The sequence below is a fragment of the Vidua chalybeata genome, chromosome 19 (genome assembly GCF_026979565.1).
Source record: "Vidua chalybeata isolate OUT-0048 chromosome 19, bVidCha1 merged haplotype, whole genome shotgun sequence".
Lineage (NCBI taxonomy): Eukaryota > Metazoa > Chordata > Aves > Passeriformes > Viduidae > Vidua > Vidua chalybeata.
The window spans coordinates 5,015,204-5,026,527 of record NC_071548.1 but is presented as its reverse complement, the minus strand read 5'-3'; the positions used below and the strand labels follow the sequence as shown (position 1 = coordinate 5,026,527).

Here is an 11,324-nt window from a genome sequence, read left to right as displayed (position 1 = left end):
CATTTCAGTGGAAAATGGAAGGGAATGGTTTTTACATTCATCTCCTTTTGTTGGCATCTTGTCAAAGGGCTTTTATTGGGAAACCACTGGGTTTGGAACCAGGGACTCTAGTGGGGAGAAAAGCTGTGTTTTTCCTACTTGAGGCTCAGTGCCTCCTGTGAGATATCCCACAGCAACAGGAGACGGGTTTGAGGTGAAACTTGAGCTTTTGGTGCGTTTCCCCATCAGATCTGTCCATGCCTCCCCTGGCAGCCAGTCCAGCCATGCTGGCAGAGGTGTGAGGCTCCACTGGATCGCTGCACACTCCAGGCAGTCAAAGGCACCAGCCACTGCTGGAGCCTGAGCCAGGAGAAATAGTGACATCACTGAAGGGACAATCCTCCTGCCCCAGTGGGCAGGACACAGCCACTTCCAGACAGGTCTGACTGGTTGCACATGGTTCCGACAGCCCCATGGCAGGGCACAGCCTGTCAGTGATGCTGGGGAAATGTACTGAAGAATTTATTGAATTGATAGGATTTTAAGAATTTGTGAGAATTTAAGAATTATTTATATTAAAATTACTAAGATTTTATTAATTAATAATGTCTTTTTCTTTGGGGAAATGTATTTTAAAAACGGCAAAATGCAGTGAGGAGAGAGGGGGAAAACGTGATAGAAGGTCCTGTGAGCAGCTTGGCTGGGGGAAAGAGGGGAAGGACAGGTGGTCCAGGTGCTGCACTGCTCCCCAGAGGCCCCGGACAGAGCAGATATCCAAGCCTTGTACTAATATTAATGAGCAAGAATGTTTTGTTTTGTTTTGTTTTGTTTTGTTTGTTTTTTTGTTTTGTTTTGTTTTGTTTTGTTTTGTTTTGTTTTGTTTTGTTTTTCAGCTCCCTCCCGGTGCCCGGCCCCGTCCCCTCCCCTCCGAGGCGCCAGGGGGCGCGTTAGCGGAGCCCGCCCCTCTAGGCGGCGCTCGTGCCCGGCGGCGGAAGGACGCTGGTCCGGCACGTGCCCATGGAGGCCGGCGGGTCCCGCCGCCTCAGGTGGGGCGGACGGGGGGAAGGCGGGGAGGCACCAGGGGGGCAACGCGCGGTGAGGGGGCCGAGGAGGTGCCGTGGGGAACCGGAGCTACGGGAGGCCGCGGGAGCACGGGGGGAGCCTGCGCATTTGGGATCGGGGAGGCACTGCCGTAACCCGCGGTACCCGGGAAAAGGAGGCACCGGCGGGAGCCACCCATGAGGGGGCCAGGGAAGTACCGGGGGAACGCGCGGTCCGGGGAGGCCGAGTGGACACTGCAGTCCGGGGCTGCCCGCGGTTCGGGGTCCCGGGGCTGGGCGGCCGCAGGGGGCTGTCAGCCGCTCTCCCGTCCCTCGCCACCCCGCTGACCCCCGCAGCACGGCGGAGCAGCCGGAGGGTCGCCAGGACCCGCGGAGCCCCCGCGGACAGAAAGATTTCCTCCCCGACGGCTCGGCCCGGCAGGCCGAGAGGCTGCGGCGCTGCTGCGAGGAACAGTGGCGGCTGCTCTGCGAGGAGCGCCCGGAGCGGCCGTAAGTCCATCCCTGGGAGCGGCGCTGGGAATGGCTTTCTCCGTGGAAGGGGTGATGCCGGCGGCAGAGCACAGCTCGGGGGTTACGGGTGGGAGCGAGCTGTTGGTAGCAGGAGGTGTTGGTCAGCACAGTAAGCCCCCCGCAGTTCACCTGCACTCAGTGCCCGTGCTGGAGCAGCAGCAGTGCGACACAGCCTGGCTGTCCCTGAAGGAGCACAGGGACATGCTGGCACACCTGTGGCTTCAGAAGGTCCCTCACAGGACTCTTGGTTTTTATAGGTGCGTCTGTAATCCTGTAACCTTTGCAGGTAGCAGCCACTGCCTTCTTGGGCATGATCTAAGTGTCTTGTTGATGCTCCTGTGTGGCCTTGTGCAGATTTGAGCAGGTGTCAGTGTCCCTGGCTTATCAGTTTTGGTGGTTTCAGCAGTGCTGCCAGACTTTGGCGCTTATCACTTGGAAGACATTCACACCCACCTCTCAATACACACCTTCTCTGCTTGGCCTGCAACTATTAATTTTTCCCCGTGAGTCCCCGTGGGTGGGGTGCAGTGATTTGAGGATGTCTTGACAGCAACTGAGTAATTGTATGATAGAGAATCACAGATTGGTTTGGGTTGGAAAGGACCTTAAAGATCACCCCACTGGACTCCCTGCCATAGGCAAGGACACCTTCCACTAGACTAGGTTGCTCAGAGCTGTGAACGCTTACAGGAACATGGCAGCCACAGCTTCTCTGGGCAACCTGTGTTAGTTCCTCAATATCCACATATCCTGGCTTAGGCCGTGCATCTCCAGCAAGCTTCTGTAGCCTGTGGACATGTCTCTGTGGTACTGACTGAAGACACTTTTAACTGGTTGGTGATGATAAAGTGGTGCTGCTAGACCCAGGGGATGATGGCTTTCTAAAGCCTTGTAAAAATGCCACCTGGAAACTTCCTATCTTTTGACACCTTCCTGAGCTTGTTTTGTGTTGCTACACCAGCAGGTGATTGTAGACCACACTAGCAGTAACAAACCTTAATCTTTAACCTTCTCAGGGTTAACAAACCTTAATCTTTAACCTTCTCAGGGTTAACAAACTAATCTTTATTCTTCTCAGGGGGAATCTGGTGAAAGCTGAGTGGAAACCGGAACAGGGCATTGTAGAGCTGAAATCCCCTGCGGTGAGTGCTACAGAGTGTGCTCAGTGCCATCATCTCCTGCTGCCTCACAGATTCCTTAATTTGCTTCTTGCAATGGGAGGGAGCCTGGCTGTCAGCAGGGAACAGCCAGAACCCATCAGGGATTTGTGCTCCTGTTCCAGGGAAAGTTCTGGCACACCATGGGGTTCTCCGAACGAGGCAAACAATGTCTGCTGCCCGAGGAAGCTCTGTACCTGCTGGAGTGTGTAAGTAGGATGAGGGCACTGGGTCCTCACTGATTGGAGGAGCTGTAACAGCTGATAAACATCTGGTTCTCAAGGAATTATCTCTTTTAGTGTGTTGCTGATGGACCTGTTTGTCACCAGGCTATGGGTCCATACCTTGTACTCTCAGGCAGCCTCTGTATCACTGACAGTGTGTGTTAGTTGGATCTGTGGCCAGTTCATTCAGCTTAAGCAGAGACCTTTGGGGCTGCTGCTTGGGATTTCTTCCCAGTATATGTGGCAGAAAGAAATTTAAATGTGGCAGACAGACCAGTGAGACCACATTGTGTTCAGTGCTCCTCTGCTTGCAGAAATTCTACTTAAGGCTCAGTTGGATTTCTTTGTTGTAGAGAGGGGTTTGTTTGGTCTCTCCACCAAAACTTGTTATCAGTAGAATTGGTGCATTGATCTAAAGGGAACTTTTATCCCTTAGCAAAACAAACAGATTGTGAGTGTCTGATGCCATCTCTTAAATCCTGGCAGCAAAGGTGGGGCTTTTTTACCCCAGGCATTCTGACAAATAGTTTGTAAACAAATTGATGGCAATAAAATGGTTTAGTCAGGTGCTGAGTACAAAATCCCCCCAAAAGCAGAAAAGGTCAGTGAGATGCCTTCAGCCTATGTAATGGAAAAGGTTTCTAGGGTTTTGTTTTCTTTATGAGTAAACACCATTTAAAAATACAAAAAAGGAGGAAAAATAGGTGTAGCCTAAAACAGCCTCCTGGAGGTCATTTGCTATTCCCTGGGGAAGTTACCTATGGATCTCTGGGTCTGTAAAGGAAGTAAATGCTTCTGAGGAGGCACCAATTGATGCCACCAGAAGCTGCCATTCATTCCTCTGCTCCAGTTCTCAGTTTTGCTGGTCATAAGTGCTTTTGTTGTTGTGCTGTGTCCTGAATCACTCAGATCATCAGTTAATTTATCTCTCCAAGCAGTGGTAATTTTATCAGCTGGGCATTTTTCTCCCAGCTGCATCCTGTGAACAGATGCAGGAGCTGAGAGCTATGGGTGGGAACTTCTTACCTGGCTGATCAAATCCAGGGTATGGGGGAACTGGGTATGGGAAAGGGACTGTAAGTAGTCCAGGTGGTACATGGGGAAAGATGGATATCATGTCAGGGAGGCTGCTGGGACCACCCAGCTGTCAGGACCAGTGGGAAAGGACAGGGTGTGAGCTTGCATAGATTTGTTCCTGTGACTCACACCAAGCTTCTGCCCTGCAGGGCTCTGTCCAGCTCTTTTACAGAGATGTGCCCCTGTCAATCCAGGAAGCCTACGAGACCCTGTTGTGCCAGGAGGCAATGAGCCTGTCACATTACCAGGTGTGTTGGGACCTCCAGGTGTTGGAGGAGGATGAAGGCAGAAAGTCCAGCCTCTGCCACACAAGCTCTTCCAGTGGCTGGAAGCAGGGTAGGATGACTGGGGACGGAAGTCATCCTCAGTTGTTCCCACTCACCTTCTTCCAGATGTTCAGTTCCTGTTTGCTTTGAGTCCTAACCCTGGCATTTTCTCCTCTGCCAGTGTGTTCACTGTCCTGGTTTAGGGCAATTTTGGGAGAAAAACCTCTAAAGAGGCTTCGTCTAGAAAGCAAATTCAAGCAGCCCCTCCCGCAACTGGTTTGGGAAAAAGATTTCCTTGGAGAAGAGTGGAAAAAACTGTTTATTTAACAGGCAAAGCCTTCACCAGCACAAGAAAATGAAATATATTAAACAATAAAACCTCTTGCTGCTCCAAAAGAGATGACAAGAAAGTCCCCTTTGTGGGCTGTAGCTTGGCTCACTCAGTCTCTTATTAGTCCCTCTGGCACTGGAAATGCCACGGCCTAGGCCCGGCCCGCTGGGCCACAGGTGTGAGCTCCTCTGGGTGTTCAGTCCAGAGCAGATGAAACAGGTCAAAAGAAAAACCACAGTCCAGGGAACTTCTCTGCCTCAGCTAGCGAAAAACTAACTAAAAGCAAAGGAGAGCTCTGTCCCACCGTCTGTCTGTCTGCAGACAACACAGTCCAGGTAGCTGGAATGTGGAGGAGTGAGTGCAGTTTCTGAAAACAAACTGCGCAGTTCTTCTCCCCCCACTTTTGCACTCAGAACCAATCTTAGAGGTGCAAAACTTATTTCTGGGATAAGCAGATGAATGGGGATATGAGCATCATAAAGTCACCCCAGGACATCACTCAGTCATAGCGGAACCGAAGTAAATAGTTTGTGTTTAGAGCTGTCACTTAACCTTCTTGCTTTCCTTTGCTCTAAGGTGTTCAGCCACTTGAAGCAACTGGGTTATATTGTACTGAGATTCGACTCCAGGTAACCAACTTTTCCTTCCCGTGCTCCTTTCTCCTTCCTGAAGACTCTGAGACTCTCTGTACCCACTGCCGGGCCCCAGGGGATGGGACCAGAGAAGAGGATTTTGGCCCTGCATTCCACCTCTTGGGAGGATTAAAGGCTTAAAGTGGCACTGCCTTCCTTGCTCCTCCCTCCTGAGGAGGTGATTTGGAACATGAAATGGGGCATGAACTGGGGGCCATCCTGGCCCCAGTTGGCTATTTTCTGTGTCTTTGGTTGCTGTATCCTGGGGGCTGAGCAGAAGGTAGTTCCTCTACGTCACCCTGCTCTTAACCTCCGTGTTGGTCTCTCCTTCCAGCACTGTCCCATCTCGCTATGAGAGGCAGCTGAACTTGGAAAGTCACTGCAAGAGCTCTGGGAAACACCATCGCAAGAGGAGGAGAAGTTCCAGCCCCTGGTAAGGATGTGGGCCAAAGCCTTCTCCCATCCTCTTCAGGCCATGCTGGCTCAGGAACAGCTACTTTGCTGCAGTGTCCCCAGGCCCTCCTGCTGGGGATGACCTTGTCTGGCACCGTTGCTCTTGGCTGTCCCCAGCCAGTGCAGCTCTTTTCCTGAACGCTTTGCAGTGTTCCCTTTTGTCACACTTGTGTGTCATGCCAGGGCTAAGAGGGGCAAGGTGCCCCCATGTCCCCCACCTGTGGTGCTGAGATGTCACAAGAGAAGGATGGAGAGGTCAGTGCAAAAGGAACCTGTGTCAGGTGCTTCCTCCTACTCTTTTTTTTAGCAGGAGCACAGCTACCACAGTGCACATCTTGCATTTATCCACCTCCTCAGTCCAACTTACCGGCCAAGACTCAGCAGCAGAGAGCAGAGTTGTGTCCTAGGGCTTGCACATGTCCAAAACATCACCACAACCTGACAATGAGCAATTCTTCTCATAATTCTGACAGTTCCCAGGAGGTGGCGTTAGCCTTTCAGAAACGGGGAGGATGAGGCTGGAGAGTCTCTGTTGACAGTAAATCAATGCCTAAGGAGTTGTGGAATTGTAGGAACTGGGAGATTAAACTGCTGGTCTAAGAACTGCCCCATCTTCTCTGGAATCAGGGTCTGAATCTCACACCACTAAGAGGTGCTGGCAGGCAGGTTTCTGCCTGGCCTGTGCTGCTTTGGCTGAAGTCCACAGTGTTTGCATGGAGGTGTTTGGTCAGTGTCTGGGGTGTGGACCTGGCATGGCTGGTTGGGAACATTATCTATACAAATCAAGGCTGAGATTCTCTTGGGCGTTGAAGTCAAACCTTGTGCAGGACTTCTCAGAAGTTTAATCTGCCTTTGGCATTCACTGTTTAGTTTTGGCCTGCTTTTTATTTTCTCATTTGTCTCACAAACAAGGAGGCTGTTGTGAAGGGTTTGCAGACCTGTCTGGGAGTTTCTGCCACCTTTGCTGTCCTTCCTTCAGGCTTGGCAGACAGCATTCTTCCTGTTAGCAGGGAGCAGGCAGAATTTAAAGGAAAGCAAGCTCTATCACATGCTCTCCCTGAATTTTTTACTGTTCTTTTGTCTTTAGGTTGCATGAGAAGAAACATAAAGTATATGAGGACCTTCCAGAAGCTGAAGGCAAAGATGGAGATGACAATGGAGACTCCATTCCCATGGATGAAAAGCCCTTGTCAGTGCAGCCAAAGGAATCAGATGCTGGCAGTGCAGAGGAGGAGTCAATGCCAGTTCCTCTTGATACAGGACAAAAGGACTCTCTGAGCTTCTCCAGCAGGCAGGCTGAGAAGAGAGAGGAGAGCAGCACTGGCACTCATGCATCCCGCTGGGATTTTACCACCATCACCTTTCCCAACATGGCCTCAGATCAGCCATGCACACATCTGCCCTCCCCTGACAGCAGGCTCCTGCCAGAGAATGTGCCAGGCAGGGAGGTGGATGCAGCTTCCTGGTGCACACAGATCAACCAGAAACAGGAGAAGCTGTCGCGGAAGGAGAGGAAGCAGCGGGAGAGGGAGAGCAGGTACAAGAGCAGTGTCAATGCCGATCAGGAGGTGAGGCGCTGCTCCAACTGGCAGGAGTACAAAGCCCTCTTGGAGCAGAGGAGACAGCAGAGGGTTTGGAAGCGACCATCACACCTCTGGGACCAAGCTGTCACACCGTTGCTGCGGCCAGAAGAAGTGACCTCACCAGGTAGTGGCTCTGGGAACTTGACAGGGACCATTCTCTCCCCCTCAGCTCTGAGAAAGAGTGCCTGGTATGCAGCAGCAAAAGGGATGACATGTTGAAGCTGAACATCAGTTTTGGGGACAGTACTTTGAAGGGAGAATCTTTCTATAGCCCACTCAAGTGCCAGGATAAACAGGGCCTTGGGAGGGCTTCTAATCTGTTCCCCATGTCCTGCTGTATTGCAGTCCTTCCTGCTGGGCTGTTAGGCATGTGCAGTCAGGGTCAGCAAAATGCAAAGCAACTGCAGGGTGTCTGGGCTGTGTGCCGGGCGGAGATGAGGAAGCTGAGGTCTTTGAAGTAGCCAGTGGTGACTGTGGAGCTGCCAACCATTGTCAGGGGAGGAAGGCTTATGGGTGGTGTGGAGTGCTTGGAGTGCCCTGGGAGGGAAATTGCTGGTCTGATCCTTTCCCGTTCCTTCTCCCTCCAGCTGCGCTCCTCCAGCAGATCAGTGTGCTGCAGCCCTCCCACATCCTGGATGGAGCCTCCCGGTTAGTATCCAGCCAGTCAGCTTGGAGCTGTTGGGGAGCGGGAGTGTCTTGTGACTGTCCCTGCTTGTGAGGTCTGTGAGGTGCTCCCAGCAGCAGTTTGAGAGCTGCCACACATCCAGGGTGCCAAAAGAACCCAGTGCTCTGCTCCATGACCCCCAGCATCTCTAGTGAGGGGGTGACATTTCCATGAAGTACCAGGTCCCGCAGCAACAGAGCCAGGGCTTTCCAGGCCAATTAAAACAGCGGGGTTCCTCTCTTACCCTGCCCTTCCCTCTCTGCCAGAGGTTTGATTGAGTTTCACCTGTGCCTCATCCCTGGAATGTGCTGCCATCCCTGCTTCAGTGGTTACAAAACCTTGGCTTTGGGACTTCGGGTTCTGCTCCTGCCTCAGAGTCTGTGTGGTGCTTGTGTGCAGTCCCTGCAGTGCTTAGCTCCTGACTTTGTTAGTGCTGCTTCTTGTGAGGGTGTGGGGTAGATGTGAGTCAGGATCTCGCTCTGGTCTGACTACAGGAAAGCTCTGGAAAGTAATTAATTCAGTTGCAGGGTCAGTCTTTTGAGGAGTGAAGCCTTTCCAGAGACCCAAACTAGTCAAAACTAGACCCAAACTGAAGGGAGTTTTGCTCCCTCTTTTCTCTGCTGTACCCATACCCTGCAGTGTTTCGATCCCATACCTGTGTGGGTGTGTTCCCCTGCAGGCTGCAGGAGGACCCAGAGGCCATGAAGATAGACTTCAACGTGTATCAAGCAGACGCTGTGTCCAAGTTTAAGAAGACAAACCCTGGGAAGCCCCATGTCAGGATGTGTGTTCGGAGGTACCAGTGAGTCTTGTGCTGTTTCTGAAACTTTGCAGTTGTTGTGGAAACAAAGTCCTAATGATCTGTAAATGACCCAGCATCTTGTGAGCTTTACAGATCATCAGAGTGTCTCCCTTGAGGGTGGTCCTGCCAAGGATCTTTTTTTTTCTTTCAGTTCCTCCTCCTTTGTTGGTGGCTGTGGCCGACAGTTTCCCCCCCTTTCCCTTGCATTCAACCCACACTATTTGGTCATCTGGTTGCTGCTCTGAGTATGTCTGAGTATCGCTGAGAGTAAGAAAAAGAAGCCACAGCTTTTATGCAATGCTTGTGAAATTCAGGTAGAACCAAGTGCTATGGGAGCTGAACCTCAGTCGGTAGAGATCACTGTGGATTTCTGCAGAGATGAACCTCCCCAGAACTTGCCACAGGCTCTGAGCCATGGGTTCAGTATTTTGATCTTTGTCAAGTGTAATGTTAAAATCACTAAGAACAGAGGGTAGGTATCCCTTTTCTTGCTGGATCCAGGACCTGATACTTAAACTCCATAGCTAGGTACAAAGTTCAGTTTCTGCCTTTTCTCATTTTGCTTTACTAAAACTGTCCCTCTGCTCTCTGCAGCTGTAGTAGACAGAGCAAGGAAGGTGGTAATGCAGTTTTACCAAGGTATGTCATGAGCCAGTAGGATGATCCTTGTTGCATAAATATTTTCATTGATGAGCTAACATACTCTGCAGAATTAAAAGGAGGGAAAAGCAGGTCAGATGTTGATCCCAGCAACCTAAAGATCTTCCCAGCACAAAGGTAATCAAAGGTATTAAGATTGCAGTGGATTGACCATTTGCCAGTATCGCTGTGAGCGGTATCTAATGGGCACAGCGTGGAGCAGTGTGCAGTTATCCTTGTTTTGGCAAAGGATTCAACAGCTCCCAGTTCCTGGCATGCTGGGTATTCACTCTCAGGGCTGGCAGCCTCCTGCTTGGACTGCAATGGGTGGGGAGAATCACTACCAGCTCCTCAGGCCAAAGGGAGCTGTTGTGATGCCTGGCCAGGACAGCTTTGCCTCTGTGTTCCTCTTGCTTGGAGAACAAACAGGATGCTTTTTTTCTCTCTGTAGCTTTGATGAGCAGATCCCTTCCCTGCGGGCTTTGAAGCAGGTGACATATCTGAGTGGGGATGTCCCGCTGGTCTTTGCACTGGTGGATCATGGAGAGATCACCTTCTATTCACTGAAGGAGTTCAAGCTGCCCGTTGATGTTAATCACTGAAGTTGCTGTCACTTGCAGAAATGGGATGGGATGGGATGGGATAAAGGGAAGAGCTTTACTCAGGCGTTGTTTTCCTGATTAATGAAATATTACAGAAAACAGAGCCTGGGATAACTGGAACCTTGGGAAGTTGGCCACTTTATTGGCTGTTACAGACTTCACCCACCCAGATGGCTCAGGCATAATGTGTAATTTTACAGCATACAAGTCTGTTTGGCTTAGCTGGGCTTTTCTGGGCTGGAGTATGCACTGCTTTGTTCTGAAGGCACTGGCTCTCCAGCTTTCTCACCTCATGGACCACCAGCCTGCCTTTCCTGAGTCATTTTTTTTGCTGACTCTGGACCATTAGAAAACACTTTGCTGGTGATCCTTTTGTCACATGTAAAGAACCACTGTGCTATACCAGTGGAGTGGTTGGAGTGTCACTGAGGTCAATCAGGGACAGAATAAGCTGATCAGTGCTGGTGGCCTGAGCCTCTGTCATTCAGCTGTGACAACGACCGTCAGATCAAATTCTGGTCTGAAAAAGGCACAGCCATAAACTCAGTCACTTGGAGGAAAGTTTCCAGACACTCGAGAGCAGGAAACTGTGCCTTGAACAAAATTTCATTAGCCAGAGGCCACAGAAAGCCCCAGAGCATTGCAGATGGCAGCTTGGCCTCCTGCAGCAGTGTGCTGAGATGCATTTTGGCCATACAGTGTTAAGCCATGCTAAAACTTGACCACCACTATGAGCACACTGCATCCGGCAGTCTCACCAGGGCTGAGCTGCAGCCCCTCTCTTTCAGCCCAACATCCCTCTTTCCTGGCTGTGGATCCTTGTTATTTCTCTTGCACATGGGAGGTCCCTGAGTAAAGAAAAAAGCTCCAAATTCCTCATGAGCTTTCCAGTCTGTTCTCCACCAGGATATTTAGGTACCAAATTTGCTTTAGCCTCTATGCCAAAAGTGCCAGGTGCCAGAAGGTCTGCTCAGTGGGTGGAGGTGAGCTAAGCATGGCTGTGTTTGATATCAAAGTTTTCAGAACTGTAATAGCAACTGGTTTAGATGTGTTTTATTTGGTATGTTTTAAATTCCTTTTGGAGATGTGGAGAAGGCTAAGCAATAAAAAAATCATTTTCCAACGATGCAGGCTCCTTGGTGTGTTTCTTAATTCCCCTAGAAATGTTAAGTTATGCAGAGGGAGACTGTGGAGGCTACTGGGCCCCGAGCAGCGGCAGCTGGTGAGTGCCTGCTCAAGGTCATGCAGCCCTGTGGCTGCGTAACCCTGGTAACCCTGCTCCTACGCCGTCTGTGCTTGGCTGCAGCCGCTGCCCTGTTCCCGGGGAGGGCAGCGTGACTCAGA

The 11,324-nt window shown here is 51.0% G+C and overlaps 1 protein-coding gene across 4 annotated transcripts; it reads left to right on the top strand.

The window, feature by feature from the left end:
* Window positions 1–974: 974 nt before the first annotated feature.
* On the top strand, window positions 975–11,106 carry TSEN54 (tRNA splicing endonuclease subunit 54). Of its 4 annotated transcripts, none has more exons than XM_053960589.1 (12): window positions 975–1,025; window positions 1,377–1,529; window positions 2,629–2,692; window positions 2,833–2,916; window positions 4,158–4,256; window positions 5,182–5,234; window positions 5,572–5,670; window positions 6,778–7,397; window positions 7,861–7,921; window positions 8,617–8,733; window positions 9,334–9,378; window positions 9,830–11,106. In XM_053960589.1, the coding sequence occupies exons 1-12, from the start codon at window positions 997–999 to the stop codon at window positions 9,978–9,980; spliced, it is 1,575 nt and encodes a 524-aa protein (XP_053816564.1). In that variant the 5' UTR covers window positions 975–996; the 3' UTR covers window positions 9,981–11,106. The 4 variants fall into 4 exon arrangements, with proteins under 4 accessions (XP_053816564.1, XP_053816563.1, XP_053816566.1 ...); XM_053960588.1 differs by having other exon boundaries at window positions 8,617–8,739; XM_053960591.1 differs by lacking the exon at window positions 4,158–4,256 and having other exon boundaries at window positions 8,617–8,739.
* The last annotated feature ends 218 nt before the right edge of the window (window positions 11,107–11,324 follow it).